The sequence below is a fragment of the Delphinapterus leucas genome, chromosome 2 (assembly GCF_059928025.1).
Source record: "Delphinapterus leucas isolate spDelLeu-1000000601 "Yukka" chromosome 2, BTC_Dleu_Yukka2, whole genome shotgun sequence".
Taxonomy (NCBI): Eukaryota; Metazoa; Chordata; class Mammalia; order Artiodactyla; family Monodontidae; genus Delphinapterus; species Delphinapterus leucas.
Window position 1 is genome coordinate 132,023,986 of NC_143130.1, and position 24,428 is coordinate 132,048,413.

Here is a 24,428-nt window from a genome sequence, read left to right on the forward strand (position 1 = left end):
GAAGAGGCAAAACCATAGAGACAATAAAGAGATCAGTGGTTTCGGGGTGGGCCGAAGGTGCAGCATGAGGGGCAGAGAAATGAACAGGCAGAGCACAGAGGATTTGGGGGGCAGTGAAAATACTCTATAAGATATTATAATGATGGATATATGTCATTATACATTTGTCCTAACCCATAGAATGTACAACACTAAGAGTGAACCCTAAGATAAACTATGGACTTTGAGCGATTATGATGTCAATGTAGGTTCATTCTTGCTTAAAAAAATATATACCATTCTAGCGAGTGATGTTGATAGTGGGAGAGGCTATGCATGTGTTGGGACAGGTGGTATATATATGGCAAACCTTTGTACCTTCCTCTCAGTTTTACTAAAAGAAGGTCTTAAAAAAATCCCAAGCTGAACTTAATAAAAAAAATTAGGCAATGGATGTATAGACAATTAACAGAAAGGAAACCTGAATGGCTAACACATTTTCTAAGGGATGTTAAGTCTTATTGATAATCAGTTAAAGATTAAAACAATGAGATACCACTTTATACTCATTAGATAGGCAAAAAGTAGAACATGGGGATAAATATGAAATGATAGCTAGGATCTGAGTAAATGGGAACACTCAAGCCCTGTTGGTTAAAGTGCGGATTGGAGCAACCATTCTGTGGAGCAGGGCAAATATATAAGGATACTCACTGTGGCACTGATAGAGTTGTAGTAGCAGGAAGTTGTAGGCAACTTAGGTGTCCATCACCAGAAGAACAGATACATAAAATAGGGTGAAAAGCATACTCTGAAATATTTTGCAACATCCAAACGCAATGAACCCAAAGTATAGAGTGGCATGAGTAAAGTGTTAAAATTAATACTGCATTAAGTAGGGAAAAAGTTTGAGTTCTATAGCATGATACTATGTGTGATTTTAAAACTTCTACATACACAAAATAATATATGTTAGAATAAGTGTGGTTGAGAGCAGACAGTTGAGGAATGGGAGTGGGAATCTGGGAAAAAATATGATAAAGTAAAACAAGAAAGGGACCTTTGCATGGAGAGATGTTGGTGTGCTGTGACTGAAGGAGTATGAATCTCTCCTCTCAGATCTGGCGAAGCAGGTGGGGAGAGGAGTTGATATAGAATGAAATAAGTCCCTGCATACCATCTTCTGTGTGGTTTACAATACCCGTTAGACTCTGTTGTCTTTTTTAGAAATCATTCATCATGTTGATAGTTGAAGTGTTGTATAGTGATTAGGCTATTTGCTTTGACTTTTCTCTTTTCTGAACTTGCTACCTCAGGACTCATTGACATAGATTGGGTAACTCCAGAGTAAATTCTGGAAAGGAGTTTTCAGTCTTACCAGCAGATGTCACTGCTTCTTATACTTTGCTAGATAAACTAAAACCAGAAGAGACAAACCAGTGCTCTGTTGATAGATAGATGGATAGATAGGCAGGCAAACAGGCCTTCGGTAAAACAAAACAAAACTAAACTAACTAACAAAAAACAACAAACTGAAAACAATAGAAAAAACTTTAAGAGATCACTACTTGTTGGTAAACTGTTGGCGTTACAAATGTCAATGAAAAGAAAAAGTTTCGACTGAATGAGTCAACAGTGACTCCTGAACAGGTTTGGACTTATAAATCTAAGTATCTGAAATTGAAATGAGAAACTCGTTAAGTAGCAAAAGTAGCTTCCAAAGCTACTTTAATAATATTTAAGGGACTTCCCTGGTGACGCAGTGGTTAAGAATCCCCCTGCCAATGCAGGGGACACGGGTTCAACCCCTGGTCAGGGAGGATCCCACATGCCGCGGAGCAACTAAGCCCTTGCGCCACAACTACTGAGCCTGCACTCTAGAGCCCATGCGCCACAACAAGAGAAGCCACTGCAACGAGAAGCCCGCACACTGCAACAAAGAGTAGCCCCCCGCTTGCCACAACTGAGAAAGCCCCGTGCGCAGCAACAAAGACCCAACACAGCTAAAAATAAATAAATAAATTTATTTAAAAAAATAATATTTAAAATTAAAGCAACCAAATTCAAGACAAAAATACTACACATCATGAAATTAAAAGATAAAATGCAAATATACTTAAATCTTAGAACAACATTTAAGATATCAGCAAAATAATTCACATTTAAATTAGAAAAAACATAGAAAAAATTCCAAAATAAAATAACTTTTAAATAAAAATTTAATTAATTTCAGCAGTTCTTTCAGCAGGTCACTTTCTACTCTCTCCTATCTGAGAAGATAGTTTTATTTATTTGGATAAAATTGTGGAGAAATTTTAAATACTGCCTGAGAAAATGAAGTAAGGGGCAATAATATTTTTAAAATAATAATTTTTACTAAAACTAAATTTAACGAATTTAAAATAGAAGAATTCTTAACTCTGAAACAGAGTGAAATTATAAATAATAAACAAGATATGTCTCAGGCAGCAAAAGTGAGGGCAATTAGCCAATGAAATGAATAGCTGAATTAACAGATTAATTGGATTCTTAAACCAAAAGCCAATTTATACCAAGCAAACAAAATATCTGTAATTGTATTTTAAAACTATATTTAAAAAAAGAGAACTTAAAGCTAAGTGAATTCAGTTTAAAAGTGATTTTGAAGTGTTAAGTTTAGCCAGTGGTGTGCTGGTTAATGTTTACAACTGGCTAGGGAAGCAGGGGAGGTGGGTCTGATTTGTAGCATTCGCTGATTTCTGTGGTGTAAATACTTTTACTGTGGCCAGTTTCAAGCTACCAACATGCTATATAGCTTGTTTACAAACCTGATTTGTAATATTCCTCAAACTGTAATGTCTTCCTTGCAGGCCTATAAAAGCCAGCTGTAAACTACACTCCAGAAATATAATCCAAATTAAGACATAATATAGCATTCTCTGAGTGACATTACTTATTTTCTCACTTGCTTTGCTCACTATGAGCACTTGAATCTTAAGTATAATGATCCACTAGGAGCTACCTCATTAATATAACTGTTCTTTAAAAATAACTAGGTTCTTTAGCTTCTCTACCTTAGGACATCAAGAGGTTTGGTTGAGAATGAATACATTTCCATTCATTTAAACATGTAATACCCATACATATTTGACAAGGACTTTAGGTAATAACTTCCAATTTGCTCTAAGGACCTGGTGAAAATATCTCATCAGGTGTGGTAGGAGATTTGTCTCTATTTGGGTCTATGAATTTTTCTTCCTTGGTCATAAGGCCCCACATAGCTCTACAGTGAGATGATTACATCCTTGTGTCGAAATCCTTATTACTTATTACAAAATCCTTATTAGGAGTTTTTCAGATTGTTAGACCTTATTTGAAGTGCACTTTAAATGAACTGTTTCATTTACAGACTGTTTTTCAACACCAAGCAAGACTGTCTTCCTCTAATGCTCTGTGCTAAATGGTCAGCCATTAGTTACTTCTTAGGCTGGGAAAGGCTCATTTTCCATTGCGTGGCTCTACAGCTTTCTCTCTGTGTGCTTGTCATTCATGTTCTCTCAACTCTGCTGGGCTGAGGTAGTGGAGAGGGTTTCCACTTGTTCTATAATGCGGTGATAACAGTAAGTTTGCTGTTGGGCCTGAGCTGAAAAGGATTCCCCAATATGCTGGAAAGTGGACTCTAAGAAGCCTTTATGTCATTAAATGTGCCTTTTGGTTATAGCAGCCCAGGAGTTTACTCTTTAACCATTTCATGTCCTCTAATTATATAGGCTACATCCCCCAATTTACTGAAGTATATTCTCAAGCTTCACTTGAACCAATTTTTTAGATGTCAGTACATTTCCCAGTGGTATTTCTGTATGGTGGGTATCTTTATAAGCCAGTCTACAAAAGCCTATTTAATCTCTAGTAAGTTTAAATACTAGCCACAATATTCCTCAATCCTGGTCGTATTCCTCAATCCTGGTCCCTTTAAGCCAGAGCCTTGAATATATCCAATAATTCCTGGACCTTTGGAGCATGGAGGCATGGAGCCCTGAGATAGGTTGGTAAGACTGCTGTCAATATTTAGGTTGTGTGCTAACACAGAAGAGATGGCTTTTAATGAGATCTGCAGCCTTGGTGATAGACACAGAGTAAGATTTTATAAGCACCTAGATTGGAATTACCTGGTGAGCTTATTAGTTAGATTTCTGAGCTGAATCAAATCCTTGTGTTGGGACCAGGGAATCAGTACTCGCCAGGTCATTCTTTTTTTTATTTTATTTTATTTTATTTTATTTTTATTTTTGGCTGTGTTGTGTCTTTGTTGCTGCACGCGGGCATTCTCTAGTTGCGGCTAGCGGGGGCTACTCTTTGTTGCGGTGTGCGGGCTTCTCATTGCTGTAGCTTCTCTTGTTGCGGAGCACGGGCTCTAGGCACGTGGGCTTCAGTAGTTGTGGCATGTGGACTTCAGTAGTTGTGGCACGTGGGCTCAGTAGTTGTGGCTCACAGGCTCTAGAGCGCAGGCTCAGTAGTTGTGGCACACGGGCTTAGTCGCTCCACGGCATGTGGGATCTTCCCGGACCAGGGCTCGAACCCGTGGCCCCTGCATTGACAGGCAGATTCTTAACCACTGCGCCACCAGGGAAGCCCCTCACCAGGTCATTCTTAAGTACATGATATTTGGGGACTGAATTAGCAACTGGGCACACCCCAGCAGAGGACATCTATGGTAGGGGAGGTTCTAGTAGCAGAGAGATAGGGTACCATTTCTATGTACAGTTCTATGCACAGGTAGTTAGTAAATTAAGATTTGCCTGTAATAGAAAGAAGAATAAACCCTAAAAAAATTTTCTTGCACACAAACTTGAATTCCCTTCTCTTAGAAGCCTATGCTCAAGAATGAAAGATTCTTGAGCACATGTTTTAGGACTAATTACATTTATTCTCTTCTCTTTCACCTTCTCAGTATTAAGTACTCCATCTCCTGGATTAATTCATCCCAGTTTTCTCCCATAGCATTTTTTTTTTTTTTTTTTTTTTGGCGGTACGCGGGTCTCTCACTGTTGTGGCCTCTCCCGTTGCGGAGCACAGGCTCCGGACGCACAGGCTCAGCGGCCATGGCTCGCGGGCCCAGCCGCTCCGCGGCATGTGGGATCTTCCCGGACCAGGATACGAACCCGCGTCCCCTGCATTGGCAGGCGGACTCTCAACCACTGCGCCACAAGGGAAGCCCTCCCATAGCATTTTTATTAGCCATTTTTATACACTTAAAGGCCCACCAGTACCCTAAACCTTAGAAATAGATTTGACTCTCCACATACACACACACACAGGTGGTAACTATGTGAGGTGATGGAGGTGTTTGCTAACCTGATTGTGTTAATCGTTTCACAGTATATAGGTATCTCGAATCATCATGTTGCAGATCTTAAATGTACACAGTGTATTATATGTCAATTATATCTCAAAAAAAGTGGGAAAAAACGATCTGAATTCTCTTTGTGAGATAAGAGTGAAACTCAATTCTTCATGTTATTTTCAGTGGATTTGTAATTATTTGAGAGGAGATCAGTCCATGCCAGTTTTAAGGTTAAACTGAAGATTGCTAGAAAATAATAGTAGAGGAAGCATATAATAATGTACTATTATATTAGGATAAACCTGTTTCTCACAATTTCCCATTCAAATTAGGCCTACATATGGCAAATTAGGAATTATTTTACACTAGTTTACTTAATTATATTTAAGGACCCTTTATTCCCATGATTTAAGAGTGTTCCTCTACAGAATAAAATTATTTGATAGTGATTTCAGTGACTTTGAAACAAAACATCCTTGGTCAAATATCTATGATGACTGCAACTGCCAAGTCATACCAGAGAAATCCATGATTTCACTGAGAAAATGAGAAGCTGTTGTTTGGCTCCTTGGGCTGTAAATGAAAGGAAAAGACACATTGGTAGGGCTGAGGAAAGGGAAAAGCCTTCTCTCTGTCTGAGAAAGTTGCCTTATCCCACGTTCTGTTCGGAGAGCAATTTAGGTGATCTGAGAATTACATGAAATTAGAATAAAATATTCATCTGGTTACACAGAATTAGGTAAGCAGTGTAGACCAGGATTCTCCCAATGGCCACAGGAAGGTACATGAAATGTCTGGAAGGCCTACATAGTAATAATTTATTGAGCACTTTTTTTTTTTTTTGCGATACGCGGACCTCTCACTGTTGTGGCCTCTCCCGTTGCGGAGCACAGGCTCCGGACGCGCAGGCTCAGCGGCCATGGCTCACGGGCCCAGCCGCTCCGCGGCATGTGGGATCTTCCCGGACCGGGGCACGAACCCGTGTCCCCTGCATTGGCAGGAGGACTCTCAACCACTGTGCCACCAGGGAAGCCCTAAATATGTTTCTTACATGATTCAAATGAATGTTCATTATAGTTATATAAAATAAGTAATGTTGTTACTCCTTTTTATTCTTTTCTTTCTGTTTTTTAACTGATGAGGAAACACCAGGGCTTAAAGTAATTAAGAAACTTGTCCTTGGTCACATGTATCCTTAAGTTGCAGAGCTGGCCTTCAACCTAGGCCACAGGCTCAAAGCCCTTGCACTTCACCACCACCCCTTAATGTCTCCCTTCTTCCTCCTAATCCTAGACACTTATTGAGCTATAGCTTGTGGTCTTATATTTGAATGTGCACATCCCATCCCACTAACTAAATTATAAATATCTTAAGAACAGGAGCTTTGTAGTTTACTTTTTTTAGTCTAGAGCACCTACTTTTCATACAGCAGATGTCCAATTAATGTTTGCTAATTATGGTGTTATATGCATATTTAGGATTGTATATAGTTTTTATACAAGTAAACTCATTGGACTCAAAATTGAAATACCTGGATTCAGGATTTGGTGTGCTATTATGTATCCAGCCTAGTATTACCTCTTTACATTTTTAAGAAAGAGTAAGTCATAAATTGGTGTGAGAGTGTCCAAAATATTTATACTAGGTGCCATGGCCCTTCTTGAACTGCAGAAACACCATCATGAAATTATTTTTCAGTGGATAAAGTTAGTAGAGTTTCTGAATTGAAAGTATTAAATCAATGGATGGTAATACCAAAAAAAAAAAAAACAGCACATTTCATTAGTTAAGACGAACAGAAAAAAGTGAGGTGTTTTCAGTTAGCAATAGTGATTGTATGTTGTACCATCAGATTTAAAGGTGGTCCTAGTACAGTTTGTAGATGCTTCAAGTAATTAAGAAGGCTGCAACTGCTCTGAGGCAAGGAGGATAAGCCTTGGCTACAGAAACAAGGAATAGACCATAAAAGGCAATGAGTCTTTGATGTTGACCGTGTTGCTGATTTAATACCTGCCATGACCTAATCTTTTTGTGTATATAAAAAAGAAAGATTTACGATAATTTGAAAGGGGTGAATCTGGACTCTTATAGAGTCTTCTCTACTTCTTCTGTCTATATCCTTAGAGACTTTTACTCAAAGAGATTCTTCAGTTTCTTTCTGAATCATACACACTGTAGGTATCTTTAGCTAATATGAAACTTTGTTTCTTCCAGTGGATTTTCTGCTTGCAATATCTGTCCTTATGGACAGGCTCCCTGAGTCTTAGAGAACAGAGGATATTTTGGTCATTTTTATCTGGAGGGCCACAAATTTTTTTATTTCTACCTTGTTAACTATCCAAGCCCCTCTGAAAATCCACCCATAAATTGGAAATTTCTAAGTTGATAATTTCTCATTCAAGTTTTTTTCTGATTCCTGTATTTTACGTCTGAGCACATTTTAGAAAGAGAAGACAAGGTTCCCTTTACTTTGACTATTTAGGTACCCGGAGTATTGTTTGAAAATCTCCTGAAGTCTATTTTTAACGTTTCCTATTGATTCATTCTTATATTGTTCACAATTTTGAATCTATGTCCGATTCATCTTGAAGAGAAAGTCTTCTGAAATGGCCTTGTGTGGTGTTTTTTCTATTTTTCTTGCCCTTGAAAGGCTATTAAAATTAAAAAAAATTTTTTTTGGTAATGACCTGAGTTATTTAAATGTCCTTCTGCTCTCTCTTACCCTACTGCTTTTAACCGTTTTTTCCCACCTGAGGGACTAACAATTAAGTGAACTAGTTGGAAAATAACTGATAGTTGAGGACAGTAAGTAACAGAATCCCGAATTCTGCAGCAAATTTCTGTCTTCCTGGGCTAAAAGAAATTCCTTAAAACTGAACTCTAGACCAGGGTTTAAATTCAGCTTCTTTACAACAGCCTTCTGGTCTAGCAATTTTAAGTAGTTTGGGGCAATGTAACTACTTTTTTTCCTGCAAAAATTCCTTAGGAAATGGTTTAGGAGGTCAGGGGAAGGAGCAGAAGGAATTGAAGGGGTGAAGTGATTGGTGAAGACAAAACTGAGTAGAGAGAGATACGGGAGGGTAATTTCAGAAAGTTAGAGAATCAAACAGAGATTATTTGGGAGTCAGCAGTTTGTTTTGAGGCCTCAGTTTACTAATCAAAGAAGCTAATGAGTGTTTGATATTTTCTCTTCATTTTTATAGAGCACCTCTAAACTGTATTAATTATTTATTTTGACATGTCCAAAGCTCAACACAATGTTATTCTAAATTTTTTAAAAGATCATTTATTATTGTAAGTGCAAATATTAGGCTTATACTGCAATGCAAATAGGAAGCAGAAATTCTTCCAGGAGGAGATTGCAGCTTTGATATATACAAGCCTGTAACAAACAAGTTGGTCAAATTGTGTGTTTATGAAAAGCATCTGGTTCCTCAAGCAATGAGAGGTTAGAACAGTGCTGTATGATCAATAATCTGACAATCATTGATCCTGCATTATGGAGTAAACAAAGAGACTCGCAAATTGACAAGAGCGGGAGTGTCCTCTTGAAAGCTTTGTTAGAGGACCCAAGGCAAAATTTGACTAATTATTTTTGCATAAATTTGTTGCTAGTTTAACCGACCTCCAGCCGTTAGTCTTTGGGGCATCCTGATTAATCTGGGGACTTTTTAGGCCTTTGCCTCTATCTGTCCTTTATAGAGCACTTCCTTGTACATTCAGTGACAAAAGACAATTCAAGATAAAATACATGAGACAAGACTTTGTACAAATTTTCAAACAAAAGAAGGTAAAGCAAGCAGCAAAACCATAAACAGATTAATGGCAAAAATATTTCCTAAATAGTATACCTCTAAACCAAAAGCTCTAATAACCTTATACAGAAATTAGGTATAATTATTTATAAAATGAGTATACTTCCAAAACTAAAGGTTAAACAAAGACTTAGAACTAATGACCCATATAAAGACCCACTGAGTCTTTATAACAAAAATCCTAGGATAAGAAATTAGCAACAAGAGCTCAGTGAAACAAATCAGAACTCAGATCAGATCGTTGTTGAGATAAATTCACCTGCAAGTAAATTCGAAGGACAAATGAAATTTGGGAACAAAGGACAGGGAGAATGCACATGTTAGTCTGAGGGTCATAGGGAAAGCTGCCAAGTGAGGGCACTTAAAAAAAGCTGCCAAGTGAGGGCACTTAAAAAAAGCTGCCAAGTGAGGGCACTTAAAACTGCCAAGTGAGGGCACTTAAAACTTCTAGAATTGCCAGAGGATGAGACCGTCAGTCAAAATCTGATACAAAAACCAAAGCTGAATTTATTGGTGAGTTAATTAAAAGAGTTATGCTTGTGAGGCACAGTCTCATTGAGCATAACAAACTAACGGTTATATGCAGGGTGTAGGGGCTTGTTTGTTTTGGATTTTCATGGTTTAAAGAAACAAGAATGGGTTGACATCAGTTTTTGAATGATTTTTTGTCGTACACAGAAGCATGTTTCGTGTTGGTTATAGAGGTGAGAAACGGGTTGACACCAGCCTCAGTCAATTTTCTGGAGCGAGTCTTCTGCTACTTGACTGAGTTTTAAAGTATGAAGCTGTCACTGGTTGGCTTTCAGTGGGCTGTTGATTGAAGTGAGTTGTTACTTAATTAGATGGGTTTAAAACACGTTATAGTATTTACTTATTACGCGAAACTGAAATTAAAACTGAAATTGATTGATTAAACAGGCAGGTTACAACCAGTTTAGGTATTTACTGGCTACATGGCTCTACAAGAGTTTTTTCCTGGGAGTTTGGGAGTATTTTCATGTATTTATAATGGATGTGCACATAAATTTAGCATTATAATTCAAATAACATTGTTTTATATAGTTGGGGGTTTTTTTGTGGTACGCGGGCCTCTCACTGTTGTGGCCTCTCCCGTTGCGGAGCACAGGCTCCGGAGGCGCAGGCTCAGCGGCCATGGCTCACGGGCCCAGCCGCTCCGCGGCATGTGGGATCTTCCCGGACCGGGGCACGAACCCGTGTCCCCTGCATCGGCAGACGGACTCTCAGCCACCGCGCCACCAGGGAAGCCCCCACATGGCTTTTTTATACTGATATAATCAACACATGTATTGATATATTCCACATTTTGCAATATTAATAGCTATGTAATATATTAATATGCCATAATTTGTATAGCCATTCCCAATTAATTGTTAAGCATTTGGGGTTTTATTTCCATTTTCATTACTACTAATAGTAGTGCTATAGCACTCCTTTTGAATAATTTCCTAAAGGCTATGGTCTCCAAAGGGAAATAAACAAAGGTTATGATGTTTTTCATGATTTAAAAAATATGATCATTTGTAGGATATGCATGGTGTAGGTCCATCATTTGCCCCAGTTGCCTGACTGGATTTAATTTATTTTAAAAAGTGTGACTTCAGATATTCTTATCTGAGCAAATTAGGGTAATTTGTATCCTTGATTTTTTATCTCTACCTATATGTATGAACAAATCAAAATTCAGCAGTGTGGAAAAATGGATGGCTTTTGAAATAAGAACTGAGATTCATAGCATTCCATACAGGATAAATGTAAAGCATACAAATTATTTTGGGAGGGGATGGGGCCAGTGGTGGTTCTGTAGCTGGCTCATATTACTTTGACAGCTAACTAGTAAATATTCAGGAATTATATAAGCCAAGTATTAAACTGTTAGTAGCTTGACATCAGCCATGGTAGGCAGGTTTGCACAACAGAAATTGTCAAATGCTACAAATCAAGGCATGTTGCTGCTGCTGGAGAGCCAGTTTACACCAGCACATCACTGGATGGGACCATTAGGCAGGGAACTTGGAATTTGACACTATAGGGAGATAGAATATAGATTGCTTATTAAGAAAATAAGACTTCATCTTTGATCCTGTTCTACACATGGTCCTCATTATGTTGACTTGGGAAGATGCCCAGTGAAAAAGACCAAGAAATGAGACTAAACGCTCCCAAGAAAAATGTGAAAATTGCCAAATCCACATAGTTGGTTTCATTTATCCTGGTTCATGAGCCTCTATTTCGCAAAAGCTGCTTCTTAGCTAACCTCTGTTTTCAAAATGCATGTTTTAGGTAGAAGTGTTCTAAATACAAATTATCATATTTTGACAAAAGAATGGCCATCTATCTAAAGATAGTGAACTATTTAAAGATAGTGTATATAGATGTTTTAAAAGTCTCCTCTCCACAAGAACCTCTCCTCTCCCCACAAGAATCCACAGAACACACACACACACACACACACACACACACACACACACGAGAGAGAGAGAGAGAGAGAGAGAGAGAGAGAGAGAGAGAAAGAGAGAGAAAGAGAGAGGGGTGAGAGGGAGAGAGGGGTGGGGGGGTCAGGCTTCCACTGTAGTGAAACAAGAAATATCCATAATGCAAACTAAGAAGTGTCCCTGTTTAAGGTAAGAAAATGTGAGCCAAGGATTTTATATCCAGCAAAACTGACTTTCACTTATAAAGGGCACAAACTGTTATCAGCGTGTAAGAACACAAAGAATGTTGTTTCCATGAGCCCTTAATGAGAAATCTACTGAAGAATGAGCTTCAGTTAAGCAAAGATGACATAACTTCACCAAAGGAGAAATAATCATATACTATGTGCCTCCTAATAAAAGAACACTCTGCTTCCTATAGTCTTGCCAAAAAAATAAAACCGGAGTCAGATCAAGCCTCTGCATCCAGCTGCCAGTTTGCAGGAAATCCAGAGGACAAAAGAACATGTTGAACTGCCCCGTGAATATGCAGTCAGCAAGGTCCAGATTGTGGGAATCTCTACATGTCAAATTCCCAGGTTCTTCAACAGATAAACTGTAAAGGGAAAAAAGGGATGAAAAAGGAACCTATAGCTTAAAAGAGATAATAAATTTTAATGGGGAAGACTAAAAGCTTCAATTAGAAACCCAAAGATGTAAACTCTTAGAATATTTAAAGATCGCTAATTTCATTAAATATTCTTACTTTTTCTCAACTTCCTACGTTTTTACAGAAACTAAAATTTGAACTATAACTTAATCTAACTTATAAAAGAGTGCTTTAATGCCTCAGATTGTAAACTATATGTTTTATACTTAACTTTGAGGCAGTGCAGCAGGGATTTTGAATAAGTCCCCAGTTTAAATGCCAACTCTTCCACTCTGGTTGTGTGGCTTTGGGCATATTACTTAATGTCAGGTGAGGGTGGAGGTGATCTTTATATATCTCTTTTAAGGTGAATAATAAATTATAACCTCTCTAGGGGCTGTTGCAGGAGTGCATGAAATACCATGTATATAATTCTGATATTGTGGTTGGCTTATAATAGGCACTCAATAAATAAAGCTACTCTGACTTTGGTTTCAGTAGGTATGGGGTGGGACCCAAGAATTCTGTACTTTTAGAAGCCTCTCGAATGATTCTAATGATTACTCTAATTTGGGAAACAGTTCCTGATAAAATCCTTCTGGATGTGAACAAATATTCAGCTTCAAGAGTGTTTATCAATGTATTTCTTAGAATAATAGAAAAACTGGAAGACATCTAGGAGAATGGCAAAATAAACTATGGCCTATCCGTGTACGAAAATACTATGTGGCCATTGAAATCAAAATCAAATAGCTAACATAGCATTAGGTGCCTGGCACTGTTCAAAATGCCTTATGTATATTATCTCATTTAGTAGTCCTGTGAGACATGTTCCATTATTATTTCTATTTGACAGATGAAGAAACTAAAAATGTATATGATATTACAAATAACAAATTGTGAAGCTGAAATATTTCTAAACTATTAATAATAAAAACATTTTTATAATAAAAAGTTTTGCCCTTGTTAGAGGAAAGACTGAATTAGCTTTCCAACAGAAAATATTTCAAAACTATCATATGAAGAAGTGATCAAAGCATTTGCAGTTGAAAACTGGGGGAAAAAAAATATTACAGAGGTATCTTACTCTAAATAAATATTAACTTTCAAGCCCATTTTTGTACCTTTTTCCTATTGAGCCCTTCCCCGACCCAGATTGTATAACCTTCAGGGCCCCACAAAACCTGGATTCTCACCCCTCTGCCTACCAGATATGCATAAGGAGAGCCCCTGCAGAAGAGGGTAGAACAAATGTAATAGAGGAAAAATATTTAGACAGATGAAAGGAGAAAACTTTCCTCAAATAAAACTTGAATCTTCATAAAAAGCTTCCTGAAAACTGACAGACATGCCCCAAACTGGGTGAATGGCACTATGTAACTTTAATAATCAGTTTGGGAGCAGCTTTCTGTTCACATTCAGTGGAAACAGGGAGGATGATCTCAGGGCGGGGAGATTGCTCAGAAACAACTTTCTTAGGTTTTATGTTTGCTTATTAATTCCATTATGTGGAGAAGAACACGATTCAAATGACAATAATATCTAATATATTTCAATAAAAAACAGAGGGAGGAAATTTAGAGTTCCTTTAACAATCTTTTCTTCTTATTGTTTCTTAGAGTCTGATATTTCTTGTTCGAGACTGGAGTTTCCCATACGAATTTTCGTATGGAGCTGACGGTGGCTCCAAATTCTTGGAAAAACGCCTCAAGGTTTGTTAACTATTTAGATGCATGAAATTTCGCCAATAGTAACCTAAATTATTTTTGAATGATTTGCTGAATAGATACTCAGTAGCCACAATCTCATTTGACCTTCATAGTATCTCTATGAACAAACTAAGATTGATACTTAAAATAATGTCAGAGTTACAACCGTAAACATTATCAATAATTATGATACAGAAAAAGAGTTCTTTTGTAAATATCTATAAAACCATGATTTATTCCTAAAGATAAAACTTTTAATTTGAAGAATTAAATCTGTTCAAGACTGACAGTACAAATATATGGATTCGTGTTTTAGTAGAGGTTTAAGGTCAATTTAACAGAAATATTTAATTTTTGAAATCCCCAAAGTCAATCTTAGGACATTTTGCTAGTAGTTCACAGAAGGTGATATTAGGAGGCTTTCCACTTGCTGTGTCATGATAGTTCAATAGTGAGTGAATTATTTACACTGAACAGATATCTCCCAAAATACCTACTGAGTAATCAGAAAAAAAAAAATGGAGATTAAAAAATCTACCTCGATAATCAGAATCTCTAAGCTTACCTTTTTAAGTTATGGTTACTTTTAGGGTAGTTTGTACTGTTAAATGTCAAATACATGTGAAAAAAGGGGGCAGTTTAGCTTTTAAGTAAACATCCAACTATCCAGATGCCTTTCTAGAATTTAAATGTATACCTACCAGGTGACAAGAGGCTGTCTTGAGTACCTCCTGAAAAGAAGGTAGGAATATCTTATGATCTACTCATGTCTCTTGTGAGTACTTTGATTTAAAATTTGAATTTGTAGGAACTAGCTAGAGTAAAACCCCACTGATTTATACTAAAAAATGGGAAGGCCCATCTAAGTTAGCGTAAGAGTAGACATTTTTTAATTGTAATAATAATGCCATATGTATGCTATACTTAGATATGGCCATGTGGCAAATTCACCCCAAACTTTTCCTTATTTAGTATCAGCCCTGTCATGTCATTTTTTTTTATCATTGTGACCAGACAGACACAGCAAATATAAATGCCACAGAATTCTTTTGGAGTTCAATTTGTGTTGAAAGTAGTTTAAACTTCAGAATGATTTACTGCAGGTCTCGGGGAACCAGCATGAAGAACTACAGAATGTTAGAAAACACATCCATTCCTGTTTCACCAAAATTTCCTGTTTTCTGCTACCTCATCCTGGCTTAAAAGTAGCTACCAATCCAAACTTTGATGGAAAACTGAAAGGTTTGTCTGTCTTTTAATGTATTTGTTTATGTCACTTAGTCTGATTACAAAAATGTCATTTTATCCACTGGGTTTATGGCTGCTAGTTTTGTTTATCCACTGATGTGAGGCTGATGACTGGAAATTTTCAGGAGGATTGGGAATCCCAGGCTCAGGCTAGAGTACCTCCTTGGTGAACTATGGGATTCTATGGGTACTGAATATGTACACTGAGAAAATAGGCTAAATCCTGCATTCACCTGGGAGGCAGTAACCCTCGCCCTTTCTCCTAGGTTCCTGCTCACCTCTGTATTGAGAAATGCTCCTTAATATCTTCCTTTTTAATTTTCCTTATTTACATGAAAAAGGAAAATAGATGCCTATATTATTGGAATGTTTGTGTTAAGTTATATAATTAGAGATAGAAATATTGCATAGTACTGAAGTGAAGCTCTTTAAAACTGCTGCTAAAGAATTTAATTATACATCATTAAAAACTTCAGTAATCATGAAATCCTCTTCTGGATGAGGACCAGTTTCTTAAAAAACCAAAAGCACCAGAGTGTTTTTCAAACTAACAGCATGTAATTATCTCTTAAACAGAGGCATGACTAATGTTTAAAGATTCCAAAGCAACTCAAATTGTTAAAAAAAAAAAAAACGGGGGCGGGGGTGGGCAGTGGGAGGTGGAGGCAGGGGTCTGCAGAAGCAGAAGCTAATCTTGCCTAATAATCACCAGGTCTTTAGATATTTGCTTTGCAGTTGATACAAGGTGGTACAAAGACATTTCTGACTTTTTTACTTGTAAGCCTAGCATTGAGTACACCACTGAGTTTGGACATTTGCTTAATTTACTGTGGCCTTTCTGCATTGTGCCAGGGGTGATGAGACAGCGACATAACAAGCTTTGAAGCACAGTTGTTCTCAAAGGGCTTTGAAATTACTTTTAAAAAGGACAACATAACATTGTGTCCAGTTTTATGCAACTGGCAAGTTTGAAAAGCAAACCTATTGTTTTCCCCATGTATCCATGGCGTTTATTCTCAGATACCTTATATTTCACTATGGCAGCTAATATCATAAATAGAACCCCCAATTTCTCGATCATCAGCATTGTTTTTATACATGTTTTAAATTGTCTCTTCTTTATACAACAGAACAGACAGCTGTAGGCACATATTAACGCACGGATTCCAGGATCCTACAATTTTGCTGTCACTTACGAATTCCAACCCGCTAGTGAGCACACAGACCTCTTGATACTGTGCAATTACCTAATGGCTTCAATGTGTTTTGAATAAGTTACATAAAGAGAGGGCTCCCACAAGGCCTTTCTTTCTTCTCTGGGGTTGGAGAGCCATAAACAGGCAGAGCAGGGGCAGGCCTTCAACAACAGTCCTTTACTGGGACAAAAAAGTACTCTGCCTTGTTTCATTCCTGTAGTACACAGCTACAGTTCTTAAATTGATGGATACAGTTTGCAATGAAAGAACTCAGGGAGAGAGTTTAAGACAAATCATGCAGATATAAATTGTACTTTTTAATAGATTTGTTCTCCATCAAATTTTACTCACATGTCTAAACATATATTGACTCATACAGTTGGTTTACAGTTATCCATACGTTGCGAGTTTACCAAAGTGGCTAGCCCGAGAGAAAGAGAAATGAAAGGCAGCTTCAGTTGCCCATCAAATTTCCATTTTAATTGAGGCTTTATAGGACTGCTGCTAAATCCTTCTGTGTGCCCAAATGTTCTGCTTTGCCTCAGTGCTTCTTTGGGCAGTTTTGAAAGTCTGCTATCTACATTATTTTTCCATCCTGAATCTTATAATGTGGTGTTATTTCTATCCATCAGATAGAAATGCTCTAATGCTATCTTCAGAACACATTTTTAATCCAAATGTATGCTGTGACGCTGGTTACTTTGATACTTCTAATGCACCAACACAGTTGTTGGTGCATTAGATACACAGGTTGTATCTTATTCCATTAACAATTTTATAAGGAAATTTGTGGGGGGAGTGGAATTTAAGTACATGTTTTGAAGGTGATTTTAAAGTGGTTTTATAAGGAGAAATCTTTTTGTTTTATACAGAAATTCAGGAAGAATTCATATATTCTAGATATATAGTAATATTCTACTAATGTTGAAAAAAAGCATAAAATCATATAGCAAAAAAGAAAACTGTTAGCATCAGTGAATACGAATACATAGTAGGCAACAAAACACAACAAAGGAACATAGTAACATAATACAAATACCAGTATTTCAGTGAAAATTGGTAACTAAAAGCAAACCACAATAATAAATACATTTGAATAAACCTATACTAATACAAAGCACAATTATCAGTAAAAATTGGTACAGTGCAAACAGAAAAATAAATTTGAATAAACTCCTGTCCAAGTCCTCATGAAATATGGACACAAATTTCAAAGCTGTACAAAACATGAAGCAAAAAAGTTGGAAGAATTTCCAGTGGCATGCTCATACATGTCATAAAAGCAGTAAGCAAGAGAAGAGAACCATAAATTCTTATGTAAACTAGTATTTCAGTGTATGTTGGGGTCATAATAACAAGCAGGGAACACGCAAACACAATCATAAGGTTTGAATCTTTATCCTTAAGACCTCAGAAATCACCCATCCCAAAGCCTGAAAACTCAGTGACTCTGCTGAAATTCAGATTTAAAAAATTATAGGCAGTTACTGCATTTTCTTAGATACCAAGTCTCTGGACATATCTTGCTTCTTATGTAGTTTTCTATATGTTTTGAAATAATGATTTAAAAAATTATTGCTGTGTTCAAAAGACTTCTCTGAAGATCTGTTTTCTGTATTACTGTGCTAAATCTGTAATGTTAAGTTTGAACCTAATGCTATAAAATGGGTTATGGGCAATCAATTGTACCAAATAACTCAGACTACCTCTGATCCACTAGCTATGAGGCCTCCATTGCCTTTTTCAATGTTTGGTTTTTTGGGGGGTTTTTTTTGGCGGTACGCGGGCCTCTCACTGTTGTGGCCTCTCCCGTTGCGGAGCACAGGCTCCGGACGCGAAGGCTCAGCGGCCATGGCTCACGGGCCCAGCCCCTCCGGGGCATGTGGGATCCTCCCGGACCGGGGCACGAACCCGTGTCCCCTGCATCGGCAGGCGGACTCTCAACCACTGCGCCACCAGGGAAACCCAGCCTTTTTCAATGTTATTTTGTGTTGCTGCGTTTCACTACTAGAAGCAGCAGCAGCATCACTATCTTTTTGAACTTGAGTCGTAGTTACCACACCTTCCCCACTTCTATACACTTGTCCTAAGGTGGGCACACTAAATACAGAACAACTTTTGGATACATTTTCTGGAGGGAATACATCTTATAAAGCAGTAAATATCCACCCTTTCCCCCCTTTATGACCCTATATATATAAAACCATGAACCGTGAACAGGACTTAAAGGCATCAGAATACATGAACTGGTTATGTGAATGGGGTGTAAAACATTTGTATAGCACTTAATATCAAGAAAGCTATTTTATAGGTGGAAGACAAGATAAATAAGTAATTGGAGTGAAGATAAGAAAGATCAGCCATAGGAGTTTGGGCGAGGAGTATCGTTCACCCTGAGAAAAGTGGGTTTCGGGAGTAATTTAGATGATGGGAAAGTAAGTAATAGCTTTATCACTGGGGAAGAAACAGAGGAAATCAAAGGATGTTTTATTTTATGGCATGGAGGGCTGGATAGGATTTTTAAAATAATGATGAATTTGCTTTTACTTGTAGAAATAGATGAAGAATTCATCAAAAACTTGAAAATACTCATTCCTTGGCTACTTAGTCCTGAGAGCCTAGACATTAAAGAGATCAATGGGAACAAAATCACCTGCCGAGGTCTGGTGGAGTACTTCAAGGTATCACTCTCATTTCTAGAGAAGTTGGAGTACTTAGATTTGACATGTTTGGGAATGCAGTTCCTGTTTGTTTTTTTTTTTTTTTTTTTTGCAGTTCCTGTTTTAAACAGCAAAAAATTATAGACTTTGTAATATAGGGGCAAAGGCATGAGGAATATACAGAAATGATTTTTAAAAAGGTTAGACTCCCAAGAGGAGCTTGCTTTCTGAAATTATTTTTTGAGAAAACTCCTTGAGGTAACTTTACTATCGCCTTTCATCTTGAGGGAAATATATTTTGAAACATAAATGTATCCTGGAGTTGGAAAAGTCTATCTCTTTTTGGGGGAGGAGATGTTTCCCAGGGTTCATACCACTTAGTCTTCAGTCATGACCTATACTGAATTTCACCTTCATTCTGAAGATTTTCCCTAACAGGCTATACTTTGCCTTCCTCCTGGAGAAAATTCTTCCACACTTCCTGCTCTCTGCACCAAGGGCCAATGTGAAGTGGAACTATTTTAATTTGCATTTACCTATTTACCTCAGGGAGCCCCAAATACAACACTTTTTTTTGTAACCAACACACATATATAGTAGATTTCGGTTACCAATATAATTTTTAGATTCATGCTCCAAGGACTAAAATATCAATTTTTAAAATCCACGTTGTGTCATTTAAAATGTGGTTGTATATCTCCTGTGTGATTATTTACCTTCACCACTCTCAGCAATAAATGACATGTTATTTATCTAAAATTTGAATTCTTGCTGTGCATAAAACACCGTGGAGGAGCTTAGAGTTTAGTAGGAGACTCAGGGCCCTTGAACAGATCTGTTCCATAAAGCTTGTGGCAGCAGCAGGTACAAATTCCTGTGAGTAACTGAAAAAGAAATGTTACTCCTAGCAGAGGGATCTGAGAAAGTTTTAAAGGAGGTGGTATCGAGTTAAGCCTTTAAGAAGGGTGGGATTGGCAAGTGGAGATGTGTGAAGAGGACCTTTCAGAAAAGGGAACAAGAATTAAGAAAGAGGGAATTAAAGTATGAGAAAGAGATAACAGTTCCTGAAACTATCAAGACCTTATTTATTTTTTTGAACCGTCAAGACCTTAGACCTTAGAATACAATTTAACAGGCTTAGAGAAATATTGAACGCAATTACTTGAACATGAGTCTTTTTCTTTTTCTCTTTTTTTTTTTAGGCTTATATAAAGATCTATCAAGGTGAAGAATTACCACATCCCAAATCCATGTTACAGGTATTTATTCATCAGGAGGCTTGACATTCTAAAACATACTGTCACTAAAGCTAAGCTAACGATATGCTCCAATCTGGCTGTTGGAAATCACCAAATAAAAATAGTAGATGGAATGACTTATTGGAAAATTATTTTTCTAGTAACTACCCATTTGTGTGTTCATCTAAACATTTTCACATACACATATAGCAGCCTCACTTAGCATGCTGAGATACAAGACTCTGCATTGTCTTTGTACTAAATTTGTTTAGAGAAGACTCAGACTGTGGTTTAGATTCACACATGTAACAAGAAGTAGAAAAGCAGGTTTTAAACAAGTGGCCTCTATACTTAGAAAAGGAAAAACTCACTTTTTCCATACTTATTTCTTAAAGTTCTTAAGTTCTTGATGGTTTCTTTTTGTTATCAGTGATACACTGTTCTATCAGTAATCCTTAAAGTTGACATATTTTTATATATATTAGTATATATAAAATGTACTATATATTATTTCCCATGTGTTTGGATTTATAGATCCCCCCATATTTGGTGAAAGGCTTAAAAATATTTATAAAGAGGAACAATCTTCTAAATGAAAATTCATTTTAGAACTATGGTTTATTGAGTAAACTGTATTTTATGCATTTTGAAGTTTTAATTTTACTAATTTTAAAAGATGTAGTAGAAATATTTCAGCACTTTTCAAATTATGTGATGACCTTGAGTTCTTGCATATTTCTTGCACATAATGCTCATATATGAAAACTGCCTGTGGAAGTTTAATAAAATATGAATTCCATTTTACATCATATTTTGTACTTTGTCCAAAGGCCACAGCGGAAGCTAACAATTTAGCAGCCGTGGCAACTGCCAAGGATACATACAATAAAAAAATGGAAGAGGTAAGAATTAAATAGTATTTTAAATGATGTTTTAATTAATTGATTGCTTGATTTTTGGCTGCATTGGGTCTTCGTTGCTGCGTGTGAGCTTTCTCTAGTTGCGTCAAGTGGGGGCTGCTCTTCGGTCTGGTGTGCAGGTTTCTCACTGCGGTGGCTTCTCCTGTTGCAGAGCAGGGGCTCTAGGCGTGCAGGCTTCAGTAGTTGTGGCACGTAGGCTCAGTAGTTGTGGCTTGCGGGCTCTAGAGCACAAGCTCAGTAGTTGTGGCGCACGGGCTTAGTTGCTCCACAGCATGTGGGATCTTCCCGGACCAGGGCTCGAACCCATGTCCCCTGCATCCCCTGCATTGGCAGGCGGATTCTTAACCACTGCGCCACCAGGAAGTCCCTTAAATGATGTTTCAAATAAAATCAGTATTTCTTCCATGAGCTCATTCTTTTTTCTTCCAAGTTACCCTGTATACACATGCAGAAGTGGCTTTGACTTATTCTTTCTCAAACTATGTGTATCACATTTTTATGGTATTCCTAAAATATTTTAAAAACAAATCAAGAAGAGAACATGATGTGTGCACAATTTAAATGTATTTTAAAGGAATTATCTCTTTATAACACACACATTTTGCGGGGGTGGAGGGGTACAGATTTTCCCACTATTTATAAGATCTAGTGGCTAAAATAACATATGCTACCCTCTCCACTATACCTCCCTACATTCCACAGTCCAATTTCTATCTTAAGTATAAAAACCTGTTAGAAAAAAATAAACTGCAAGGACCAATATTTCTAAGTACTATATTTCCTCTTTTTAACATTCTGAATTAGGAGGCATCTAATGATTATGGTATCTACTAATGTGATGAGTTTTCTTTCCACTGAAAATGTTGTAAAATCAAAATTGCATCCAAAATTGATAGAGTCTTAGAATCAAGAGAAATATAGTATATGGAATGGTGTTTACAACATAATTAAAGGGGAAGTGGAATGAGAGTCTCCTTTATATAATTAAGTCACAAATAACTGAAGTGAATGGTATGGGTAACAGAGATTTCCCATGTAACTTTTGAAAAAAAAGTTGAAAATTTGGTCCAAGAACATTTAATATGCTTCCATTTAGTCTCTTGAAGAAATACCGAATGGGCTCCAAACAAAAATCAGTGAAACTGCTGAAGGAAATGTTTTTCACAGTTTTACTTTAGGGCTTTATAGCATTGCTCATTGTTTTAAATTAAACTTCATTTGGTCAAAATTAGTTCAGTGTAGTTAGAATAAATTTCCTACAGGAACTTGACTGTAAGTAGTTTTCTTAAATTTGGATTCATTCTATGAATGAACTGAGTTTGCAGTTCACCTCCACATCTTGAGGAAATCGGATTAAGTCATGGATATTCCTTCCCACGTCGAAAAGAGAATAAAAATTAAGAAAGGCTTTATATAAGTCACCTATAAAGTACCAGTCCCTCTTATAATCCCGCCTGATAGAAATGGAGTATGGAAAGATGTGGGCTGACAAAACATAATGCAGGCTCCTTCTGCTTAGTAATGTGTTCTAACAAATTCGACTAGCCAAGTGCAAAACTGTGATACAGTTGCTAGTTGTACTGTGCACTGCGTGAATACTTCTCTATCCAATACAGATCTGTGGTGGTGACAAACCATTTCTGGCCCCTAATGACCTGCAGACGAAACATCTGGAACTTAAGGAAGAATCTGTGAAGCTATTCCGAGGGGTGAAGAAGATGGGTGGGGAGGAATTTAGCCGGCGTTACCTGCAACAGTTGGAGAGTGAAATAGATGAACTTTACATCCAGTACATCAAGCACAATGACAGCAAAAATATCTTCCATGCAGCTCGTACCCCAGCCACACTGTTTGTTGTCATCTTTATCACATATGTGATTGCTGGTGTGACTGGATTCATTGGTTTGGACATCATAGCTAGCCTATGCAATATGATAATGGGACTGACCCTTATTACTCTGTGCACCTGGGCATACATCCGGTACTCTGGAGAATACCGAGAGCTGGGTGCTGTAATAGACCAAGTGGCTGCAGCCTTGTGGGACCAGGTAGGAACACTTAATTCTCTTCAACTAAATGCAGCACACATTTGAATGCTATGTTCCAGACACTATGTTAGATGTTGTAAATATACAGGTGAACAGGAGACTTGGGCCCCAGTCTTCAAGAGCTTTAGAATCTGTCAAGATGGCCAGATACGAACAGCTAACTATAATATAACATGTAAAGTCCTACACAACTGTTTTCCAGTCAACATTTCAATATTTTTCAAACATACGTGGATTAGGTAGTGTTTTCACTTTTTCTTACCCTAAAAGTTAAAGCTGTTAAGTGAGAAAACACAATCAAGTTTTTATTTAGCTGATTGTGATTCGATTATGTGTTCATTACTTCATACTTACAACCTATTATTTGACTAGCACTGGCTTTGTTAGGAGCATATATAAACCACCATCTGAAGTCATAGCACTGTCTCTTTTAGTAAAACCCCTAAACACAGTATCTGATCACTTCACATTGTCTCTATTTGAACTTTACATTTGTACCAGGCCCTGGCATGAGTCCAGGTCAACCTCTGGATCAGCTGCTTATGGATCAGTTGTCCTTTATGGTCCAATTAACCAACCCAGGGTCACCATGGTCCACTGTTCAAATAATTGAGTATGGATAGGGGAGACAATTATAAACACACCTAGAATAATAATCAACTATGTCACTCTGGAAGTGTCTTCAGTTAAATTTAGGGGAATTTAGTGAAGCTAAAGTTGAGATTCTTCATAAAAGTTTGGAGTTAAGAATATTTATGGTCTCCAGGTAGCAAGTAATAGCTACAGTTCTTCCAGCATTAAGAGTGTAATTATACATACTCTTTAAAAGAGAATTGTAACTGATGGATTTGCCGTGTGTCTTTGAAGAATCTAGTTGAGATAAATAAATGGTAACACTACGGGAAAAGAATGAATTAAAATTGGATCCTCTGAGCTACTGCCTCAAATAGCCCTTCAACCTCAAAAGATGAAGAGAGGCTATTTGAGGTAAATCCCAAAGCCCACCTAGAATATGATGCTGAAACCTGTGATGAATATAGAATTGGGTTCTTCAAAAGATTCACATTAAATATGTAATCTAAACTGAAAAGCTCTGCAGGGTTGTTTGTTCTTAAATGCTCACAAATTACTACTGTAAACAAAGTTGATTATCATAATGCTATTAATGAAGCAGGCTATATACTTTTCTTTTCTCCCTTTTAAACTGCCTT

At 37.2% G+C, this 24,428-nt stretch overlaps 1 protein-coding gene across 1 annotated transcript in view; it reads left to right on the forward strand.

Moving 5' to 3' along the window:
* Positions 1-24,428, forward strand: part of ATL1 (atlastin GTPase 1) — a 79,600-nt gene that overhangs the window by 50,607 nt on the left and 4,565 nt on the right. The window contains exons 7-12 of the mRNA XM_022570607.3: positions 13,818-13,910; positions 15,011-15,149; positions 18,905-19,032; positions 20,214-20,270; positions 21,080-21,151; positions 22,786-23,217. Of these exons, the coding sequence (XP_022426315.1) occupies positions 13,818-13,910; positions 15,011-15,149; positions 18,905-19,032; positions 20,214-20,270; positions 21,080-21,151; positions 22,786-23,217 (921 nt within the window). The remainder of the gene's footprint in view (positions 1-13,817; positions 13,911-15,010; positions 15,150-18,904; positions 19,033-20,213; positions 20,271-21,079; positions 21,152-22,785; positions 23,218-24,428) is intronic.